At 31.5% G+C, this 24,341-nt stretch overlaps 2 protein-coding genes and 1 non-coding gene across 4 annotated transcripts; 2 read left to right on the top strand and 1 right to left on the bottom strand.

The window, feature by feature from the left end:
• Window positions 1-159: 159 nt before the first annotated feature.
• LOC148195952 (caffeoyl-CoA O-methyltransferase) lies at window positions 160-1,854 on the bottom strand. The gene is made up of 5 exons (XM_088094259.1): window positions 1,747-1,854; window positions 1,552-1,631; window positions 1,328-1,472; window positions 880-1,011; window positions 160-765 (listed from the first exon to the last, which is right to left on the bottom strand). Exons 1-5 carry the CDS (start codon window positions 1,837-1,839, stop codon window positions 472-474), a joined length of 744 nt encoding a protein of 247 aa, XP_087950385.1. The 5' UTR covers window positions 1,840-1,854; the 3' UTR covers window positions 160-471.
• Window positions 1,855-8,174: 6,320 nt separating this feature from the next.
• TRNAA-UGC (transfer RNA alanine (anticodon UGC)) lies at window positions 8,175-8,247 on the top strand. The gene has a single exon. It is a non-coding gene; the product is annotated as a tRNA-Ala (tRNA).
• A 10,095-nt stretch (window positions 8,248-18,342) lies between these two features.
• Window positions 18,343-23,948, top strand: LOC148195951 (E3 ubiquitin-protein ligase MBR2-like). 2 transcript variants are annotated; one of them, XM_088093788.1, is made up of 6 exons: window positions 18,343-18,467; window positions 20,682-22,419; window positions 22,812-22,862; window positions 23,208-23,306; window positions 23,388-23,531; window positions 23,637-23,948. In XM_088093788.1, the coding sequence occupies exons 2-6, from the start codon at window positions 20,701-20,703 to the stop codon at window positions 23,766-23,768; spliced, it is 2,145 nt and encodes a 714-aa protein (XP_087949914.1). In that variant the 5' UTR covers window positions 18,343-18,467; window positions 20,682-20,700; the 3' UTR covers window positions 23,769-23,948. The 2 variants fall into 2 exon arrangements, with proteins under 2 accessions (XP_087949914.1, XP_087949913.1); XM_088093787.1 differs by lacking the exon at window positions 18,343-18,467 and adding an exon at window positions 18,477-18,668.
• Window positions 23,949-24,341: the final 393 nt, after the last annotated feature.

The raw sequence follows: 24,341 nt of genomic DNA, 5'->3' as shown, positions 1-24,341 counted from the left end.
AATGGAGCATTTTTCTTCTCTCTTGCATTGTTAATTCAGCAATTGTTAAAGATATAGAACTGATTTTGCCCAGACTTCATTCAGTCCTTATAATTCTCATTTCAGATTTATTCAATTCTTCAATTATTTTTTGGTGATCCACCTTCATCACAATAACTGTAGAGAAAATGAATCTTTTGACAGTTTTTTATTTGAAACAGAAGTTCTTGATCCACCCTCTCCTCAACATATGCATCATTTCCTAATCATTGGCTTCACAATAAACCAAATTGATGGCAATACATCAAATAAGAGAAAAGTCACTTGGCAATTGCATATGAATAATAGAGAAAAATACGGACAGAAAATATTTTGCTGAAAAGTAAAAGAAAAGTATAGATTTCTTTTAAATCCATTAGCTGCAACTCAATGATCACTACAGCAATCATCATCATGAGGTGTGAAGAAGAAGCAAAGCAACAACACAAGCAATCACTTGATCCGGCGGCAGAGAGTGATTCCATCACCAACCGGAAGCATGCAGATTTCGATTCTGGGGTCCACAGCCAAGGCCTTGTTGAGCTCCAACACGAAGTCCCTGTAGTACCTAACATACTTCCTGAGAGGAGCATCAGGGGGTGCCACCACAGAACCGTTCCATAGGGTGTTGTCGTACCCGATCAAGCCTCCAACTTTGACAAGCTCAATCAACCTTTTGTGGTAGTTGATGTAGTTGTCCTTGTCCGCATCCACAAAGATGAAATCATAGCTCCCATGGTTCTTCTCCTGCATTTCACAACACACAATAACTACTCAGTTACCCTCTTTTCACTCCTCCAACCGATGTTTCTTTTTCATCTTGCAATTGGGACAGGGAGGATAAGAGATTAAAAAGCTTACATCCTTAATCATCTCATCGAGAACTGGAAGAGCAGGACCTTCTCTGAATTCAATTTTGTGGTCAACACCAGCTTTTTTAATTACAGGTAAACCCAGCTCGTAATTCTCCCTGTTAATGTCCATGGCCAAGATCTGCGCCAAATACAAGCAGTAATCCAGGGTTTAGACATTTTTTCTTATCACGTGATGCCAAAACTGGACCCGTTTGATGAATGAGTGTGTGGTTAGATTGAAGTTTGAAGGTAGTGAAAAAGATAAACAAAATTTATATATCACTTATATCCGAACCTTATACTATATTCAGTTACTCTTTCCCAAAACTTGACCAAATCAATGAATACCCACTTCACTATGCTATAATTGCATAGAAAATGGTTATCGGAAAATTTTGTTTTTTTAGAGAAAATATAGATTTATTACTGGTGGTGCAAACCTCTGGATTTTATACCTTTCCATCATCAGGAATAGCGAGGGCGGTGGCAAGCAGTGAATACCCAGTGTAGACACCAATTTCCATGGTATTCTTGGCATTGATAAGCTTAAGGAGCATGTTCAAGAATTGTCCTTCGTCAGCAGAGGTAGTCATGATGTTCCTGTTGTTTTCAAAAACTCAGAAATCCAGAGCAGAGAAACCAAGCAATAGGTGTCAATTGAACAGAGAATTACACATACCAAGGGTGTTTTGCCGTCAACTCTCTCAATTCTTTCATGGATTCAGGTTCTCTTGGGTAGACACTGGTCTCCAGAATATACTGCACACAGCATAACCAAAACCATTTTGTCAAGATCCCATAATTGACATGTTACAAACATTTGGGGGGCAAAATTAGGAAAAACATATAAACAAAGGAATGCAAATGGATGTACCTGGTAAAGAGCATCACTCTGGAGAAGACTCTTGTGCCCAACCTCCTGGTGCCTTCCAGCTTCAGTTTGATTTTGTTCACCGTTGTTTGCCATTGGAATATTTTTTGGTTCCTTTTCAATCTCCTTTTTCAGTGACTTGATGAGTTGATCTGAGCTTGAAGGTGTGGTGGTGCTGAAGGGAGGTTAATATAAGGAATGAAAAGGCCGGTTCGAACCGGTTGGATGAATGGAAAGGACAATGGTGTTTGGTTGAACCGTTGGTGTTTGGTTGAACCGTTCGGAGTCCGGTCCGGGGTAGGTGAGGTTTGTCTATTAGTACAAGCATGGTTAAGGCTCCACTTCATAACGACCGCTAAGGTCTTGTTTATTTTGTTGGTAGAGAGATTTTCTGCATTTGTGAAAAATAGGTTATAACATCATTTTAATGAATTAGGATATTTTAATGATGTTCAAGGTTTGGCCATCGAAGTGCAGTTTTAGCAAAAGTATTTCTGAGTTACTATGCTTTTGGATTGAATTTATTTTGCTTGGATAATACGTCATAATTGAGAATTGTGAAAGAGTGGCGGGGCCCACACACATGGCTATTGAAGTTGGTGCGGAGTTGGTGAAGGCACTGTGTGTAGTTGCAGGAGTTGGTTGTCTTCTAAAGTTTTTCTATTTTCAGTTTACCAAATTCTTGAAGAGGAATTTAGAGTAAAATATTGGACTGTGATTAAGGTTTGTTTCGGTCGTTTAATCCTATTGGTGTAGATGCATGCAATAGTTGCCTCTTCTTTTGGTAAAGCTTCATCATTAGCCCTGTTCACAGTCCACGGCTAATGATGAACATGAATATTATTTTTTGCGTAATTATTTTTAAAAATTTTATCATTTGCAATAAACTACAAATAAAATAATTATGATAAAAGATAAAGACTCTTTTTATTATATTTATTATATGTATACAAATAAAAAATATTTGTATAATTAATTCCTTTTATATATTTACTTTCTTTTATAGTTTAATATTATTTTTCATTACAATAATTATTATATAAAATTGTTTAATTATATTTTTTTTATCATAAAAGTATAAACATATGTTTATTATGATTAATAAATTTAATTAAGTTTAAAGTATTTAACAAATTCCGTACCTTCTACTAAAATTTTTGTTGTGCTTTGAGTAAGTAAAGTGTAAAATTCCAAAAAATGATATTTAGAAGTGATGATAGTTTAAAAATAGTGAGACTCAGTTATTTTAATATTAAATGGTTTAGTTATAAATAGTTTTGTTATAAACGAGTTTCATTATTTTAAAACGTATCATCTCTTTAGAAATCACTTTTCTAGAGTTCTCTACCTTCTCTATAAGTGTTCTCGCTCCTAAGTCATTTGTTTGACGATCAGGAGGTGTCTAGACGATCATAGTGTCAAGGTCTACAAATCCAACCGATCAATTTTTGTCTTAGAGCAAGTAAGTTTCTATTTGTTTTTCTGTCCTCTTTGCTTCGATCAATGATCATGCATAGAGTTGTTATGCATGTATCATTGAGTTCTCTTTTGTTGCTCTTGATGAATTTAGAGTTTTAAAAACTCTGTCCGTTTCAATTTTGGTGCCTCGTAGGTCCGTTTAGGAATTTCTTATGTTTTAAGCAACCAACGGGACGTTTTTGTGGGTTAAGGTTGTTTCTTGTAAGGTAAGGGAAGCTAAACCTTGTCTTAATTGTATTTGTAGTGTAAATTTTGTAATTTTATAAATTTTAGACGTTTTAGTAGAAATTGGGGTTGGAGTAAAGTTGACGTATGTGAAATTTGTGTTTTTATGAGATGGTGTTAGCGTAATTGATATGGAGATGAATTTGTTGTTTTATACTGTGTTGTTTGTGTGTGATGAGGATCTTTCATTGTTTGAAACATAATTAAAGTGGTGGTAAGGGTACAAATTAAGTTACTTAGACTTTAAGCTTAAAAAGAAGGGGTCTTGGGTAGTGAAACTTAGAAATAAATATGGGAATGTAATGGGATTTGTTTTAGTATTGTCATGAGGTAATTTAGAACTTGTTAGGAGGGTATATGGTTAAAATTTGTATGAAATGAAAATAGTAGTTTATAGGGATTGTTTTCATGCATTTTTGGCGTAAAAAAAGGGTGTTGAGTAGTGAAATAGTGAGGAAAAAGGTCTGCACTATTTTGGAAGGTTAGGAGTATGTTATCACACCTATTAGGACTTATCTAGATGATTAAACCAGTAAAATCTGTTCTGAACTGGAAAATGGCTTTGTAGGTTGAGTTTTTAGTCCATTTTAGGGTTTTAAGTAGGTAAATTTTAAAGGGAAGGAGTATGAATTGAAATGAACATTTGGGTATGTCTTTGAGGTGATTTGTAACTGTTTTGGAGTGGTGAGAATGGTATATAACTGATACAAGAATAGTTTATGGTTCATAGGTGAAGTTTAACTTGATTTTAGGCTAGATTTATGGCTTTTGATAAGTGATATTTTGAATCAGGTGTTTTGGGTTATAGGTCATGATTTGCAATCTATTATTGAGTCAATTAGGACTTGTTCAAATGGTTAGGTTGCATAAATTTGGTGTAGAAGGTGAAAATCCGAGTTTAAGTGCTTTTGGAGTATAAAAAATGGTTTGATACACCTAGTCTTGGATTTAATGATCAAATGATGCTTACTTCTACTTATAAATGTGATTTCCCACCAATTCTAATGTTTAGAAAACCCCTTTAATCATTAAAACAAGTTCCAAGTGCATCAAAAGCCAATTTCGAAGTTGTCGACAACTGGTATGGGGCTCGGGCACCCCTGGACGCGTCCAAGCACCCTCGTTTTTGTGCAGCTCGTTCCCAGGCGCTCCCCGAGCACCCCTGGGCGACCTTGAGCGCCATTGCAACATTTTTGGGGAATTTTCAGGGTTTTGGATGTCCGTTTTAGACGTTCTTTATATTGTTTAAGGGTTTTGGACCCTTTCAGAGCTGTTAGTGAGGGTTTCAGAGTTGTTTTCCTTACCTAAGTATGAGTATCAAGATGCCATGAAGAAATTGTGTTATTGTATGATTTCTGATGACTTGTATGGGTGTTTCTATTTATTTGATGTATGATCAGTAGTCTCATGTATTGGTGTACTATGTGAATGTGAAGTGATATCAATGGTTTCAAAGGTATGGAAAAGAGTTCTAGGAGGAACTTCTCAGTGGTGGTTTTAAGTGTGTTAGTATGAATGCAAGGAGCTCAGTATTGGGGATTATCCTGACACTTTAATGGCCATACATTCACAAATAGAGAGGTTTAACGCATGCGGTGAGAGTAGTAGGAGGGCCAAGCCTGAGGGGCCTTTCTCCATTTGGCAAAAAGGCATTTGAGGACTAACCTTGTGATGTGTGGTAGGGTAAAACCCAATTGGCAAGGGCTTTGCAAAGTAGTAGTGGCCACCACAAGTGCACAACCCGCCATAACTCGACATTTATGCTAAGTCCGGACAATCCAGTCAAAGTATTGTCATGCATAATCAATTTGATTGGTTTGTGTGATATGTGTATCATGTGTATAATGTTTAACATGTTCCAATATATCATTAATTGTTTGTACTCTAGCTTATCCTTGCTTGTGTGTTGTTTGTCTGTGTTGTTTTCTCTTTTGCGATGATCACTTAAATGGTGTGAGCTTAGGGAGACAATATTTTCAGTTGTTCCAGCGAGAGATGATGGTGAAAGAGATGAGGAGTCAGATGGTTCCACATGTATATATAACATTTCTGTAGGTTTGTTTTCATCTAATGGTTTATCATCATATATATATATATATATAATATTTTATTTTAGTAGTTTTATACTATTAAAATGCGATGTTACATAAAGAGTTTTATATATTTTTAATTAAGTCTTAATTGTTTAATTTCTTGTTCAGTTGTAACTTAATTATTGTTCGGTCCAATCGTATTATTTATTTCATCTTACATATTACTTTATAATTTTATTATCATTTATATGACAATTTTCTGTACAAATTTCAACCACTAGAATTTCACTATTCTATATACAATCCAAAATCAATAAATCGTTAGTGCAGAAATTATTGACCACGTCTTTGTTCGATAAAGAAATTTTTCAATAGGTCATAGGTTTTTGAAGACGCTTTGACTAGGGATGGCAATTTTACCCGCGGGCACTGGTATCCGCGGGTAAAATCCGCGGCGGGTAGTAACTATCCGCGGGTAACGGGTAGCGGGTATTTTAATATCCGCTTCTAAACGAGTCGGGTACGGGTAGTATACTTTCCGTCCCGCGAGTACCCGTTTACCCGCAAAAAAATTAAAAAATAAATAATTTATATATGTTGTAATTAAATTTAATTAAAAATAAAATAAAATAATATTTTATTAGTTTAAATTTAATTAAACTTAAATTTTAATTTAATTTAATTTAATTTAATTTAATTTAGATTATATATATATATATATATATATATATATTTGTATTTTTACTTAAATTTTATTTTTAAAATGTATTAAATATATTTTTTTTAATTTTTTGCGGGTATCCGCGGGTACTCGCGGGTTTTAAAATACCTGCGGGTATTTTTTAAATGGGTATCCGACGGATAGCGGGTCGGGTAGCGGGTACGATTTTATCCAGCGGGTCGGGTTGCGAGTAAGCACTACCCGTGCCCGACCCGACCCGTTGCCATCCCTAGTTGTGACGCCAGACAAGTAGTAGGAGATTTTTATTGTAATAATAATGTAGGCAAGATTAATTTAGTGATCATTGGTTGAAAAATAATATTATAATAATAAAATATTTTGATGAAAATTATTAAATAAGTGATGGTTATAAAATTATAATATTATAAATAATAAAATTATAAAATAATGAAATTATAAAATTATAAAATAATGAAATTATAAAATTGTAAAATTGTAAAATAATTAAATTTTGAAAGTTATTAAGGTAAGATGATCTAAATAAACTAGATTGTCTAATAACCTAAGTTTTGAAATTTAAATTACAACACTTAAGGAAATATCATTGAGTAAAACATCTAAGAAAAATGTATATTAAAACATCTTTATTAAAAGCAAGTAAGATAAACAATAAAATGATAAGTATAAAATATTAAATTGTATTTGACAAAAGCGCATCTAAAGAAAGTAATAGTAAACTTTGAATATTTTATCAAATGAAATACTACTCTCATAAACACAAACTCACACTAAATGCTCGTACTACAGATCATGCCTAAACGTTATAAGAACATTAAATGCATGAACGTATTATCGCTCTATCTGCTTTGCTTTTTCTCTTTTTTGTACAGATATAATGATTATACATATTCAAAAGCATTGCACAGAGAATCACAAAGACGTTGGGAAATAAAAAGATATTTATGGAATTTCAACAAATATAATACTAACAAAAAATATCTAATTATTACACATTTTAAAAAATAAGAAATAAATTAAGACCAATCAATATGGAAACTTATTTGAAATTTTCAAATAAATACTATAACCAAGAGAGTATTTTAACCTAAAATTAATTAAATGAAATTAGCTAATATTTATTAAATTATAAAAATGTTTTTGATTTTTTTCATTCCAACAACAAAAAGACACGTAAAAGAAATAATATATTTGAATTAACATTTGTGTAAAAAAATATTTAATTTATATTATTATGAAAATATATAAAGAAAAGGACAAAATTGGATGTTCAAAATAAAAATAATTATCAAGAATAAAGAGAAATTCATTTATAAAATCAATAATTTTGGTGAAGATGAATCCAAACAATTTTTATTATTATCGTCACTGTTATTCTTATTTCAAAACTTAGTCTAAAGTATTTTTTTTATCATCCTAGTAACAAATAAGGAAGTACCGTTTCTTTGTGTACTAAAATTTTGTAATATACTTTCATTTTAATAGAAAATAATCTCTTCAATTGATTAACTACTTCTAATTTAACTTAAATCAAACTCTTTCAAAGCTTTGAAATTCATCCATCTATTTAAAAAATATTAATTAAATTTATTTTAATCTTTTCATTCTTTTAATGAGAAATGTACGCTAATAACAAAATCCAATATTCATTAACTTACATTTCACCTCTCTAAATCATTCCTCATAATGTCAACCTTCACAACTAATGCCTTAAGGGAAAAAAAAGAATAAATAAACACCCATTAATAATAAATTCATTGTTAGGTAAAAGGGGTAAAAGAAAAAATAACTATATTAACAAACCTCAAATTCATGAAATATAGCGAAACTAATTTGAGAATAATTGAAATGCGATTTAAGTTTTTTCAGTAAATAGCAATCCACAACGAAATCAATTGAGATTTCACAGTTACAAAATACATTTATGTGTTAAATTTAGGATCAAAATAGTGAAATTTAATATATTATTTCATTAGTTAGGCTTGATGTAAACCGGGGATGTAGCTCAAATGGTAGAGCGCTCGCTTTGCATGCGAGAGGTACAGGGTTCGATCCCCTGCATCTCCATTTCATCCAAAATTCTTTTTTTGCATAAATATAATTTGTACCGGCTTGTTTCAACTAATTAGATTTTGAAAACTATTTAACCTATTTGATTTGATATTATTTATCTTTTAAATTTATATTAACATATAAACTAAAACCTAAACATGTCTATTTTTAATTGGTTCAACATGTCATAATAATGGTTTGAAGAAAATTCAATTTTAGTTGAGCTAACCCACTTTGCACCTTTGATCTATTAGGTTGAGTCAAACTCACGGACTAATTTTACAGTTTAATAAAATAATTTAAATTTTGTATGATATTAACAAAATTAGTTTAAGATTATATTCATCTTGGGCAGTAATAATTCATGTGGACTATATAATAAGTGAAACAAAAAAACATTAGAAAAGGAAGTTTGAATAATGTTGTAAAACTTTTTTGCAAAATAATATTTAATAACTTTTGCAGCACATAAACTGTCTATAATAATTATTAGACACTTATGTGATTAAAAGTCATTTTGAAAAACATTTGTAAAGTAAAGGAGTAACAAATAACTTTTATATTGGTATCAATTTTCTTAAGTGGTTTAGCTAATCTTTAACAAAGATTATAACAAGTATAAACTATTCTTAATTTACAACGTGTATTATTAATCACTCCTAATATCAATGAGTATCAACCACTCAAGGTATAGAACAAGTGTAGAAAAAGTTAGGCCAATTATCTTAACCAAGAGGGGAGTGAATCGAATTTTCCTTTTTAAAAAATGTTCTTTCAAAAGCTTTTCAAAATTTTGAAGTTTTCTTGGAATGCAATCAAACAAGAATATGAACAATTATAAAAGAGAAGGGATAGAAAGATCAACACATAAATATATACTGGTTCGGCCAAGCCTACATCCAGTCTTCCTTCAACAACTTGAGTTGAAGGGAAGCACTATATTGATAGAGTTTTACTAGCAGGAAATACAAACAGTTCCCCTCAACTTGGTTATTAAGAGGCACATACACAACTAAAATGAATTTTTTTGGGAATTATAAGAAAATCTTTCTTGAGGAAATTGGGTAAAGAGAAATCAAGTTTCAAAAAAAGTGTCCTAAAATAGTAGAACTGAAAAAGAAAAAGGGAAAATTTTGGTTGAATCCATAGTTAAATGGGACTAGGATATTAGTGCTGGATAATTGGTTAAGATAATCAATTGTAACAAGTGATATACCAAGGAAAGAAACCAAACACAAAACCCAGTGAGTGTGTGAATCCTTAAACAGTTTAAGAGTTTCCACTGTTTGTTGTCAAGTTGATATTGCTTGAGTTTTCATTTGGATAACATCACACTTGAAGCATGGAAATGATCAAGGCAGTTTTGTTGAATTTAAATAACTCAGTGCCAAACATCCAACCTAGGAATAATCATCCTTTTGTGATAGCCCATTTGACTCTAATTGCTTTGAATTATGCACCTTAACCTTAACTTTAATTAGTATCCTTTCCCTCTGCACACTTTAGGGATAAAGAGCATAGGTGCATTTTATTCAATTTTAAAATGGGAATTGGTTGGTGGAATTGTACTTGGAAAAGAAAGAGGCTGAGTATTTTGTACTATAATTCACTCCTTAGTATTGTATAGAAATGTAAAAAAAAAAAGGAAAGAAGAAAAAGAAGGAGTGAATAATGAATAAAAAAGAAACATTGGGTTTTGAGGTATGAGATGGGATGAATTGAGAGTAGAATTGGAAGTGAGTTTAAAGTGTAGTTATGCTCTCTTTTCTAAAGTTGTGCTTTTGTTATCTTGAAAAACCATAATTCTTGAAAGCCCAGCCTCATTACAACCTTTAAAAGTCCTTGAGATTCATGTTGATTGTGTGTGTGGTTTGATTGAAAATGATTGGCAATTTTAATTTGTTCAATTTCGGTGGAAATGAGAGAAACACACCCTTGTAAGATTCAAGAGAGAATTTCCTTGGTTAGAATCAATGGTTCTTACAATTGATTGTCTTGAAAAATTTGCTGCACTTTTATCCTGCTTTTATTTGATAACTGGATTCACCACTTGCTTCTGATTTTGAATCTGTAGTTTGGAATACACAATTTGTCTTCTAAGGACTATGAAATTGATTTCTCAAATAACCAATTTCAAAGTTTGAGTTTTGAAAAGCTGTAGGGATCTTATTACTTTGCTTGAGGACAAGCAAGATACTAGGTTGGGGGAAGTTGATAAGTGCAAAAAAAGTAGTAAATTTTCATATGGAATTTTGGCACTTCTGTATTAAATTGTGTACATTTGTATCAAATTTCCCCAATCTAAGAAAGATGAAATGTAATCACATGTTTCTGAGTTGTTGATTAAAAGGAAATCATTTGATCCCTATTTTGTATATGTTCCAGGTAAATTAAGAGAAAAGATAAAAGAGAGAAGAGTAAATCCTACAACAATTCGCCCAAGCTAAATTGATCTCGCTTAAGCTAGATTCATCCAGGAAGCCATTGATTTAAAAGTCATTCTCGCTTAAGCGAAAATAATTTAGCTTAAGCGAAAATGACTATCTTCTCCAAGAAGTTTCTTCTCGCTTAAGCGATAATCATCTAGCTTAAGCGAGAATTCACGTAGTATATATACTGACGATTCAGAAAGAAAGAAGGAAGACAGAGAGTGTGGAGAAAAGAAGACACAGAGCTACCCAAAGAGTTTTTCTTCCACTTTAGTTGTATGATCTTCTTCTTCATCTCTTAGAATGTTAATGGCCACCATGAGTGACTGATCTTTTCTCTTGGGATTGAATGTAATCGATTCGAACTCGGATGTAATTTGGTGATATTTATACATAACATTTATGTTTTATTCAATATTGGTATTTTTGTTTTGCTCTTAGTGCTTGATTCTATCTGATCAATAGTTTCATGAATGTGGGTTTTAGTTTTGACTAGAAAGTATTTCTAAAATCTGATCTGAACAAGAATACTTGATATCCTGCGATGCTAGGGATAGATTTCAGTTTATCAATTGCTTATAACACTTGAATATAATGCTGTAAAGTTTGTTGGATATGTGAGGAATCAATATTCAAGGAACTGATCTTATGAATTTTATACACAAGGAATCGTTATAAATGACTTTTGTGTGTTGCATCAATATTGGTAATTTCAGTTGCTATATGTTTATATTCATTAAGATTGCAGACGAGTGAGATAGATGAATTCAATCCCAACTTCTCATATTAAACTTTCTTTAACTTATTTGTTGTTAATATTTTACTTTTACGCAACGTAGTATAAATTATCAAAATCCATTATGAATCAGGTTGAATACCCTTGTGTATATGCTCTTTGAGATAAATTTATCTATTTAGTTGAAGTTGTTCCTCGTGGGATCGACACTCTTACTTAAAAATCATTATACTACAGTTGACTATTGGTACGCTTGCCAAAAGTTTAACAAGTATTTTTTGTTCAAGCATAAACACAGATATAATCAAGCAATTGTTTTGCCATTTTGTTGTGCAAGAAACTATAAAACATTTCTTTTGTCATCATAAAAAACTCATGTGAGATATGGGTTCAACTGTACTTAGCTCTCCCTATCAACAAGTAGTATGAATCACTCCCGGTTTACATTAGTCAACCTGAATAGATTGTTTAGCTCATATGAGCTAAACAAACAAGTATTTTAATTCACTCATGAATTTACAATTATCAAAATTTTCTTGAATACAAGTACAAATTCAAATAACTCCCAAAGAGAGGATAGATTCAATACAATGAAATCTGAATACTTGAAAAGACTTTCCCTTTCAAATAAGTGTTAGATCATGTAGAGAGGCAACATAACAACAAGCTTATCTTTATGCACATATCTCTTGGTCTTCTCTTCATGCAATAATCTATATATATCCTTCTTCGACAGAGATTCAGTAGATAGAGAATTGACTTCCACATAGACTTCGTAGCCTTTTTAGATAGGTAGTCAGACTCAAGTCTACGTTGCAGAGTTGCAGTGCTTTGTCAGAGCTTTTACAAAAGTAGCTTATACAGTTCTATAGAGATTGAAGCATTAAGGAAACATTCTCAAAATGTCTTCCTATCTCTTAACGTCTTTATCCTTCTTGTGCAGGAATTTGAATAAAGGTCTTGCACTTTCATGATTTACACAGATAAAGAGAATAAAACATACAAGTAAAGATGTGTTTTTTGTACATGCATTAAAAATTTTAAACGTTGGTAAATGTTAAGGCGTATTGGGTGTTTACAACATATTGCCATATGTCAACTCGTTTGATAGAAGCATCGTTTAGGAAGCAATGTGTCTGATATATGATCTGTAGACGATATAAAATTTTAAACACTTACTCAATAAAACTTTTTATAAGTTTCATTACATCATTTAACAAGTTTTTTTCTAAATGATTCTTTTCTTTAAACACTTATTTGTTCAAGACTATTGGGATATAAAATTTAAGCTTTAGTGTTTTACAAAGTGTACACTTAAACGTTTCCTTTTGTTAGACGTTGTTTTGTTAAGCCTTGTTTGTTAGACGATATATGCTAAAATTTCTTAAAATGTTATAAATGCTTATTTTGTTCAACGTTGATCTTTTTGATAAATGTTTATTTCATTCAACTTTATTTTTTAATAAACATATCCTTTAGCCGCTTCATTCAATAAACAATATTTCGTTAAGTATAATCTAGTTCTCTAAACGATCTTATCTTAACAATAATAAGAATTTCAATACAAATAACAATTAAGATAATGATCATGCTCATGATGACTATTGCAGTAATATTAGTAGTAATAATAAAAGGATACTATCATATATAGTCAAGGTTAATAAGTCTTGTTCGAAAATTTAACAAATTTACTATTAAGTGTAAAATAAAATATAATTTTGTAAGAAAAAATATATAATAAAGTTTTATATTTTTTTTTCATTTTTACAAAGGTTGAAATTATTTCAATGTTGCCTTTGTTTAAGTGTAGATTTCACTTGTGATTAAAAATATTACTATTCTTTGTTAGCTTTTACTAATGTGTTATATTTATATATATATTGAAATAGTTTTAATTTATTGTTAGTAGTAGGGGGTGTGTATAGAGAAATTAAAGGGTATAGAACAGATTTCCTAGCCCAATGTTGAAAAAGGGGTTGCATTTTTTAAAAGCTAGGGGTGTAAGAGAAAAAGGTAACTATTTGGCCTATTTCAAAAAAATAGAGTGTATAAATGAAAATCAGGGTTGCTTTTAGCTCTTTGTAGTTTCCTTTCATGAATAAACTAATTTTTGGCCTTATTTTTCAACATGAACAATATAATTTCTTGCTTTAAATTAATCAATATTTAACTCTAACGGCATAAAAAACATTAAAATATCCAAGACTCTCATAAACAACCAAACAGTTAACAATGTCAGCAAACCAAGGTTCAGGGTACATACCTTTAACAGTTGTCAAAGCTAGTAGGACTTCATCAGAAAAGTCATTCTGAATTGGAATGTCATCTTCTTCCTTTTCAATCCTACTAAGATGGTTAGGTACTAAGTTATGTTCCCCACTTTTGTCCTAAATCTCAATGTCAACCTCTTGAAGCAATAACATCTATCTAATCAACATTGGTTTGAAGTCTAATCATAATTCATTTGAAAATCACATTGTTGATTATTTTTATATAAAAATTGTTTTTCATTTTTTAAAGAGGTTTTCTAAAACGAAATAAGTTGAAAGCTTGTTGACTAGACTTCTAGGAAAGAGATGTGTGTCTCAATGGACAACTTAAGTACCTTATCTTTCCTTAGCCAAACTATTCTCCAACTAGTTTTACAAATTTCCCAAAAAAATTATGATAAAAATCCAAAAAACAAATTTCCTAAACTAAATAAAATTAAGTAAAATAAATGATAGAGAAAAAAAATAAAGAAAAAGATAATGTAAATGAAAAAAAAACAAAATGATAAAATACCTAACCGTGATTCCTAGCAACGACGCCAAATTTGATAATAATAACAATGCTTATCAATTAGATCTTCCTAAGGAATATGGAGTACATGCTACCTTCAACATATCCGACCTTCGTCCTTTTGCAGATAATAATGCAAAAATGGATCCTTTAAATTTGAGGACAAATCCTTCTCAAGAGGGAAGAGATGATGAATAGGGTCAACCAATGGACCTTTTACCAGAGGAATGGTCAGAAGAATACAAGAAGAACTAGAAGAAGAGGCATCAAATGCTAAAGAGTCAATGCAAATCAAGCTAATTTGGCAAGTAGAGGACTGCTCAGCATAGCCACATGGTGCTTCATAACTTGCCTTATGGACCAGACATGCGCCCATTGCTAGTGGAGCTTCTAGAGTAGTACCATTCTTCTTGTCTTGTATATGTGTAAACCCACTTTAAAAACTTGTTTCCACATGGAACATGATTCGTAAGACTTGGCTGATGATCAATTAAGGTTGATACTCGTGTATAGGGCTAAAGCTACTATAAACTCAACACCTCACCCTTTGTATTTTTTACTTTTGATGCTTAGTAAAGATATGTTGTTGAGATCACTCCAACTTCTTTCTTGCTTAAGAGTCACCTTACCTGAGTCCTTCTCAGTCTCCTCTAGCCTCCTTCCTTAGTTAGGTTGGTTGGCTAGGCTCATTATCACCAAACATTACACCTTCAATTCCACTTTTGCATCAATCACAAACTCATATTTCCCTGCATCCTTCAACTCGCTTACTTCATTTCACTAAAATTTGGAGTATAGTTGTTCGAGCACCTTGGGGTTGGCCACAAATACCGCTAAGAATCTAACCTTGTGGACCTTAGGAATAATAAATTCATTGGTGGATTGACATTGTCTATGCAAGAGACACACTCATTAGAAGAATTTGTTGTGTCCAACAATCCATTAGGTAGAGATATCAGGGCATTAGGTTTGAAAATTAGGGATTCTCAGATTTATTAGTGAATCCTATAAAGAACAATTTCATACTTGATACAAAATGGATAACAACAACATTGTCCGATATAAACACATTTTTGAAATTGAAATCGGGTTCAAGTCACATACCTCTACATAGTGAATAAAAGTATACATTCTCCACCAAGTTTCATCTCCTTTAAGTTAATGTCGAGTGAACTTCGATTAAACATCAATTAATAAGATGGTCAGTGAAGTGAAGCAAAAAGGTTATCAATGATGAATTTCGTGGGAAGAGTGCGTAAGGAATTCTTGTATCGAGAGTGCAAAAAAGAAATGCTTAGTGTAGAAGGAAATGGTTATAAAATAATGGAGGGAACATGTAAAAAATATGAGGGAGAAAAAAAAGTAAAACTAAAAAATATATTATAATTTCTTCACGTGATAAATTTCTTAAAAAAATAATAAAAACTTCATTATTATTATTATTATTTTAGACAACCTATCTACCATTTTAAATTATGTTAATTTATGGAAGGTTTTTGTAACCTTCATAAAATAGCTCTCACTAAATATAATTTTTTTAATCTTAAAATACAAATAAAATAACAAGTAGTATACATATTAATATGTAAAATAACAAATATTATTACAAAAATTAAATTTTAATTTAATAAAATAATATTTATAGGCATACCTTGTTAACCACGACCCTCATTTAAATGAATCACAATTATGGGTCCATTGACCTTGGGGTCCAATGACCAACTTACCAACGAAGCGATGCTTGTTTTTGGTTAAATCTTGTGACATTGGAAAGTCCTCAACAGACATATAGAGATGCCAGTAAGCGGTACCCGACTCGGTTTCTGACCTCATGATCTTTCTTGAAGTATGTGAAGGTTGTCACCCTAGTCGCAGACTATTTAATATCAGGTGCCTAGTAACTTGCATCATATATATCTGACTTGTAAGCCTTAATTAGTAGGGTAGAGAGGTTTTAGGCCATATATAACACACTATATTTTAAGATTGCTAATTGTTAGAAAAGTGAAGCCTTATATCTCAAACCAAGAGGGGGTAAATTGGATTTTGCTTTAAAAATTGTTCTTTTGAAAAGCTTTGCAAAATCTTTGAGTTTTCTTGAAATCAATATCACAAGTATATGAAACAACAATAAAGGAGAAAGGATAGAAAGATCAACATAGCAATATATATTGGTTCGGTCAAGCTTACATCCAGTCTTCCTTCAACAACCTTAGTTGAAGGAATTCTACTATAATGATAGAGTATACAAGCAAGAATACAGAGATATCCTCTTTTCAATGCACTCTCTTTTCCCACTAAATATCACTTACAGTACAAAATGTGAACACCTCACAATCTTACAAACCTAGAAACCAATCCCAACTTTTTGAATACCTTGAGAGCAATCCCAACTGTCAATGTAGAACATTACGATTCTCCTCCTAGCCAACAACAATAGGAACACGATCCTCTTGATTGCAATGTAGACATTGGTCTTCAAAGATTACACCAAAAGTACATATATGATAAGGAATGTTTCAGCTCAACTTTCTTACAAGAATCTTTATGAATAACCTAAATGTATGATCTTGATTCTCCAAGACTTTCTTAGACGCTCTTGCAACCAATACTCAGCAAACAAGTTAGTTATGAAAGTGAATGTTCACAGAATTGTATTGAAACAATGCACAAGACACTTATTTATAGGATTTTCACATCCTGACACAATTTAATTGATTAATCAAATAATGTAATCGATTAAGTTTTTCCTTCTACTTTAACAATTTTACATATGTTTCAGATTTAACATATTAAACAGTGCATACAATCGATTAAATAAATCATACAAGCCAACAACCAATTAATATGACTTTTATATGCAGTTATGACTTTGAATGAAAATGATTTTCACAAGATAAACAATTTAACCTATTATGAAACTTATGTAATCGGTTAAGTTCAACACTTAAGCAAATTTCAAATCATTTTTCATTCCAAACACATCAATGCACTCAACAAACACATGTTGGCATAGAAACATGTTTAAATCGATTATACAACGAATGTGATCGATTATTGCACAACTATTTTGCCCTATTAAACATGTACTGAAATATGAAGAAATTTAACTGATTTATTAATCAAATTTTTATTTTTTCTCAATGATATTTCAATCTAATTTCAAATAAAAGAAATAATAAAGCATGTCAAAATTCAAAACCATCTCTTCAACATAAAATTAACTAATTATAAATAATTAGCTTTAAATTAAAAATTATATAATCAAATTTCATAATAAAGTTTCCTTTTGTAATATAGTTATCAATATATTTATAACTTTTACACATTTTTTTAATAAATTCTAATTAATAATAATGATATTACTATGTTTCTAAATTAGATATATTATTAAAACTGTTATTAACATCCTAAATTATTACCTTAAAATTTAAATTTAATATTTATATAAAAATATTTAACTTTATAATATTAATATTGCTCAAGTGTTCTTCAAGTATTATTATTCATTAATTTGATATTTTATGTTGAAATTAACTATCAATGTTATTTTTTTATAAACAAAAACTTTTTATATATTTTTAATATTCTAAAAAATATTTAAGTGAATTTGATTTTAAAAATATTTATTTAGAAATTAATGTTTTAAATTATTAAACATTTTAAGTATGTTTGAGAAAAAGATAAGGAAAAAAAAACTGATTTGGTACGTAAACAGTACTTTTTTATTTGAGTAACTAGTGAGGGAAGGTTTGATAATTTTTATTTTTAGGGCATATTATTGAAGAAAAAATCACCAGATTTATACTATAGAGGATTCACTATTTCTTAATTTTTTTATTATCTTTTAATTAAAAATTTTTCTTAACAAAAAAAATATATATTTATTTAATTATTTGAAAAAAAATATTTAAATGTATTTTTCTTTTAATAGTAACAGTTATATAATTTTTAAAATTAAAATTATAAATATTTTAAATTAGATTATTTTTTATATTTAATTAGTTATTCATAAAAGTAAAAAATTTAAAAAATTATATGTATTTTTTAATATAACAAATACAAATGTGTGAACCGAAATACTTATGTAATAAACTTTTCCGTAAAGGATAAAGAGATTAGTTTTTATGAGCAACATAATTGATTTAATAAGGTGACAGCATCTCCCATGCAGTACAACATATGACCAACCCAAAAGGCTTTATTAAATATAAAACAACATTGTTCCTTCCTATTTTCTCTCGCTTCCGAAAATCTTGAACGAGAGTTTATAGATTACTGTGCGCTAGGTACTCTGTCCCTTTAATCCCTTTCTCTCTCTTCTTTTTCTTCTTTCTCTCTTCCCTTGTCGTCTTCTCATTGCTTCCTTCTGCTCCTGAAAGCCACCAATAATTTAATTAAACAAAAACAAACACTGTAATTCAAACAGTTGAATCTTCATCATCATCCTCAATTAAACCTACCCATTTGAATCTGGAGATCTCCTTCTGGTAATAAATTCTCCATTTCCAAATTCTTATTCATTCTTTTTATCTCAACCTCACCTTCCTCGTTAATGCTCTGACTATGCTTGTGAAAATCCCTTTTTGTTCTTTTCGGCTTTTAAAGTTATCTGAATTGCGGATTTTGTTTTCATTCCCAAGTTCTCATACCTCTTTCATGGTTCGGGGATATAGGATTGCGTTAAATCATTGTTTTTTCCCTAAGTTTTTCTTCCTTTTTTTTCTATTTTTTTTTTTAATTTTCAAGCATACCCTTTTGTGCTTTTGAATCAGTTGGAAGGCATGTTTGCTCTTCTTTATAAGTTTGATTCAAATTTCATTTCTTTAAGTTTGGATTCGGTTTATTTTAATTCCCCAACTTGATTTTGCTGCCTAGGATTGTAGGATTAGGTATTGTGAAGTTTCACTCATTTGATGATACGGCTGGTTTTATCTTCGTTCAGTTTAGCCTGATTAATCTCAAGCTATACTAATGTCTTAGTTTTGGTGCCTTAGGATGCAGACATTTTGTTGCACTTACCATCCTTGAGGTAGGGGAGAAATGAGGGAAAAGTAAATACTTTGTACGTTTTAATACTTTCTGAGGTGTTGATAAAACTCATTACTTGGCCTTCTTCTAACAACTTTAGCTTTTGCAATGGTTTGCTCTTGTCATTTACAAGTTATGATTTTGGAGCAATTGATTTTTAGGGAAATAGTGCAATACCTATAAGTTTTCCCATTCATCCCTCTTAATAGGTACTTTAATTGAGCATACTATGGATTATCTGTTGTCAAAACTATGGAATTTTGTCACTTGTCTCACAATGTGCCCAATTCTAATATAAATGGTATTTTATTGCATGTTGACATGCTTATTCTTGGCACAAAATATTAAGCTACAAAGACGATTTTAGGATCCACAGAATCAATGATCCATGCCATGACTTTTGAGCATCTTTTACTCCCATATAGCCCGTTCATCCTTATGTTTGTCTCTTTATCAGGAGCAGAAGCATTGCCATCAATGTGATTCCAAAAATATTTTCCTTTGACAAATATCTATAAATGGAATCTTCAAGTTATAGTTCTTTCCATTAAGGGGAACCATTGAAACATCAATTTTATTCTGAAGACATGACAAAGAACCAAAACTGGATTAGGAAAAACTGTAGAAAAGAACCAAGATGGTAAGAATTGTGAAATTTGAAACAAGGTGAAGAAAGAAGTAAGAAAAACTCTAATGGTGTTAGGATTGTAAGTCAGCTTGATACCATGTAAAACTCATAAAATTGCGTTATCTTGCTTGAGAATTCTCATATAAATCGCATTCTATTATAAGCTTACATCCCGATTCTCAGCTCAAAATATTGGGTAACTCGAGCACAAACATTTATCCCAAGTAAGAAGAGAATAACAATTAATTTAATGTCCAGAAATTTTTTTATTTATTCAATTTAAGGAGAGAATAAAAACTACAAAATATACAGCTAATTCAAAGTCCATATATTTTCCACTAATTCCATTGACAAGAACATGCCTTAATTCTTCTATTCATCTTTACCCAGTCATCAGCCAGTGGGGGGTCTAAAAAAAATATCCACTTATCTGCGTAATATTATAGTTATTGCTTTTCTTAGTGATAATGTACATGTATTTATTTTACTTTTTATTTCTCTTCCATCTAAATCTCCTGTTAAGGTGAGCACATTTAACAATACTCTTTTTTGTCAAAAAAAAAAACCTTCGTTTTTGAGATATCTGGGCTAGTTCTACCTGATTTATGTGTTACTAGAGTAGTTTTAGGCTTTTCATTGAACAATTTTGCTATCTGTTGTTTGTATATCTTACCTCATTTATTTTATTGCATTGATTAAATAGTTAAATTCCGACTGTATATGTGACAAAGCATGCCCTTTAATTTCATGACAACATCTGCAGGCTATATACATGACTCTGGCACTCCTTACTTATAGCTTGAGATTTGAGGATCTAATATATGTTTTCTGTTGATTAATTTAGGTGGGATAACTTGATTCTGATGCAAGGTCAAAGGAGAACTGTTGGATCGTTCCCAACAATTATTAGTATGATGCAAGGGCCCAGTTCTCGTGGCACTGATACAAATCATCAGTCTTCCTTGAATCATGTGCAAAATGCTGTAGATTCCCGATTTTCAGATTATAGGGGATCTTTTGGTGAGACTGCATATTTATGTAGTACTAGTCATGATGTTCAAAGCTTCAGTTGTTGGAATTTAGGGGAATCTAGTTCTAGACTGAATCTGACCAACCAAAGCAATGGGGAAGGGCTAAAATCAGAACATGATTCGTCATCTTCATATAATGCTACTAGTGAGGATGATCTCGAGTATGAGGAAAGACAATTTGAACCAAATAGAGTAATTTTTCCTGTTAGCTCAAGCAATAACCTACATGGCAATCAATCTAGAGTTTATCCTTCCCTTTGGCAAGGCTCTAGTTCTAATCATATTACCCAATATATTAGTCCAGATATGGGGCATATTGCCCATGCTTCTGACCGTGGGAAGGGAAAAGAAGCTAGTAGTAGTGTTGATGACTATAATACTAGTGGAATAGATAGAGAAAAGACATTATTTGGCAGTGCATCATGCAATTACATAGGACCTTCATCTGAAAACTCTGGATCCATGGCTTGGGTTGAAGGTGATAGTTCAAGTTCTCTAGTTAATTGGGGTCCTTCCTGCAAGAGAAAAGCTCTTGAAGGTAGTTCTAGGCAACTGTGCTCAGGAGGAAGCTCAAGCACGCTTGCACAATCTGAAAATGATTATTGGCCTGTTGGTCCTGCTGATCCTAATGCTTCTAGCAACTTAAGTGATGTTACAACTTTGGAGGATATTCCTGTTACCAGTCCTCGATTACTGCAGAATGTAAGAAATGAAGTGAGACAAAAAGTTTCCAATGCATTTCCTTTGATAAGTATTGCAGAAAATCTAGAAAGGCCTGTAAGAAACTTCAACAGAAGAATGAGCCAACTACAGGATCAGGAATCTATACATGTCAATTTACCATCAATAGGGTGTTTTAGGCATCATAATCATTCTTCGCTGAATCAAATACCCAGCTCTCAGTCACTTAATGATTCATTGGAATTGAGGTTAATAGCTGAAGTAACAACTGCTAATTCTGGTACTTCTTTAAACCAATCACCTGCCCAACGCATCCATTCTTTTCCTTTGAGTAGAATCGCCAATCCTAGGGAGGGTAGATCTTCATTTTCTTATAACTCTGGAGATAGAGTTATTCGAGAAGATTTTAATTTGAGAGTGTTTCCCAGAGATAGTACTGAGCACCTTATGAATGCACCTGCATCTTTACAATATGAACCTACACATTGGCATACACCTTCTGGTAATGTGAACTTTTCTGAAGGTGTACCTCCTCGATCCTGGATTGGATCTAGTCCAAATGCCCACGCTTCACATAACTCTGGCTGGAATTTTAATCATGAAGTCCCAATTGAAAATGTGCACAGTGTGTCAGAATTCAATCTTTGGCCCCCTTTTCCATCAATTTGCTCTGCATCTGGTGTTCATAATGGTCATTCTACTCCATCTTCCTCTGGTCCTCCCTCGTTTACCCAGGGTTCTGGCAACAATCAATCCTATCTAAGAACAACATTGTTAACGGAAAGAAGTGGTGCTGATGTTCTCTCTAGTCCCCATTCATTGCAAGCACTAACCTTCGGCAATGAGGGGAGACGACAACTACTATCCGAGGTATAATTTTTGTTTCTTTCCCTTTCTACAAATTATTTGTGCCGTTATTTGAAGGATACAACATGAATTTGTGATGGTTTTACAAAACAAGATATGTTATATAGCCAAGTTTAAATTTTTAAACAAGAAATATGGATGAGTGAATAAATAGAACAATTTTTTCAGATTCATATTATTCTTTGATAATTTTTAGTGTCTTGATGTTTGTGCAATTTCATGTGGTATCTCATTTTTTCATAATCTTTTTTTCAATTTACTTTTTACAAAATAGCTTATTTGTAGCAGCCCACTAACAAGCATCTTTAGGAAGTGAAATTTGATAAAGAAATTAGCTAAATTCGGTGACATCATTGTCGTATCTGTTCGAATTATCTATTTGTTCTTTGTGCCAGATTCGCGAGGTCTTGATGTCAATGCGAAGGGGTGAGAACTTACGAGCTGAGGTTCGAATCTCACTGTACAGATATATCTCGTGACACTTTATGACATTTGTTTGATGTATTGTGAAATTAATATTTGATTATTTATGATAATTGTATCACACTTGATAAACTTTAATAGAAGTTGATGCTACTTCTTCTGCAATGTTTATTATATCATGTGTTTCACATTGCCCCTAACAAGAAATGAAATGAACTTTGTATTTCAATAGCTCAAAAGAATTATTTGGATTCGAAGTAAGCAGAAACGGTTAGCTTGTGTAGGCCATGTTGTAGTTGACCTTGCAAACGCTAAACTATTGAGAAGTACTCTCTTAACATTTTCCTTTGCCACTTGTGAAATATCAGGATTATGCGTTATTTGACACTTTCCTATATCATGGCATGGCTGAAATACACGACAGACATAGAGAAATGCGCCTTGATGTTGACAACATGTCTTATGAGGTAAAAAGGGATATATGGTCATGGTATCCTCATCCACCAGTTGCTTTCTGCTGTTTCTTCTAACTTCAGTTGGTGTTGTAGGAATTGTTGGCATTGGAGGAACGTATAGGAGATGTTAGCACTGGATTGAGTGAGGATGTCATTGTTAAGTTGATGAAGCAACGACTTTACACACCACTCATGACACAGTCTTCTACAGCTTTGGAACCTTGTTGCATTTGTCAGGTATGATTGATGTTTGTCTCGGTATGAGAACATGAAAACCATTACAATGGTGTGTTTAACTTCTGAGATAGATACTCACTGCATTTTTTCTTATTCTGATGGCAGGAGGAATTTGGTGATGGAGAGAATGTTGGATCACTGGATTGTGGGCATGAGTTTCACAGTGCCTGCATCAAGCAGTGGCTAATGCAGAAGAACATCTGCCCCATTTGCAAAGTAACAGCCTTAGCTACTTGATAGGGAGAAACCTTTATCCTGTGTCAGTATTTATAACTTGTTTTACTTTATGAAGTTCTTTCTGTCATGATCCGGGCACATGTCTTCCTAATACTACTTCGAGTCCTTGCTTAATTTCATTAGTGAAGACTCTACAATCTTACTCTATTTATGGATTTAAATATGTTTCAAGTCTATAAACTTAGACGTGAAATTGGATTTTATTTTTTATTTCAAACTTTAATACATTTTTGTTTCTAAAATTTAAAAATAACTAATATAATTTTTTAGCTTATTAAAATTAACATGTTAAATAATGTTTCAAAAACTAACATTTAAATTTTTAAATAATTTAATACGATCTTCTTCAACATATTTAAACGTTGTTTATATTATCTAATAGTAATCTTCTTTTATTATCTATTTTTTTTTTCAATTTGAATATCCACCAATCCAATTAATAAAAATAAAGATGGATCCATATGGGAAAAAAAGTTATATACAACACAAATATTATTTTTTATACTGATTTTTTTAATTAACGTCTTAAAAATTAACTTTTTATTACCAAATTTTAATATAAACTTCTATATA

The sequence above is a fragment of the Vigna umbellata genome, chromosome 7, assembly GCF_029865625.1.
Source record: "Vigna umbellata cultivar VRB3 chromosome 7, Vumbellata_1.0, whole genome shotgun sequence".
NCBI lineage: Eukaryota > Viridiplantae > Streptophyta > Magnoliopsida > Fabales > Fabaceae > Vigna > Vigna umbellata.
The sequence above is the reverse complement of the archived record's forward strand: the minus strand, read 5'-3'. Positions and strand labels throughout refer to the sequence as shown.

What these genes read in the sequence shown, in the direction of transcription:
- LOC148195952 (XM_088094259.1), bottom strand. Translation starts at nt 1,839, where the DNA reads ATGGCAAACAACGGTGAACAAAATCAAACTGAAGCTGGAAGGCACCAG. An exon ending in AGAGTGATGCTCTTTACCAG is followed by an intron (nt 1,632 to 1,746) that starts GTACATCCATTT and finishes TGCTGTGTGCAG; the next exon opens with TATATTCTGGAGACCAGTGT. An exon ending in TCGATGAGATGATTAAGGAT is followed by an intron (nt 766 to 879) that starts GTAAGCTTTTTA and finishes TGTGAAATGCAG; the next exon opens with GAGAAGAACCATGGGAGCTA.
- LOC148195951 (XM_088093788.1), top strand. Translation starts at nt 20,701, where the DNA reads ATGCAAGGTCAAAGGAGAACTGTTGGATCGTTCCCAACAATTATTAGT. An exon ending in TTGACAACATGTCTTATGAG is followed by an intron (nt 23,307 to 23,387) that starts GTAAAAAGGGAT and finishes TTGGTGTTGTAG; the next exon opens with GAATTGTTGGCATTGGAGGA. An exon ending in AACCTTGTTGCATTTGTCAG is followed by an intron (nt 23,532 to 23,636) that starts GTATGATTGATG and finishes TTCTGATGGCAG; the next exon opens with GAGGAATTTGGTGATGGAGA.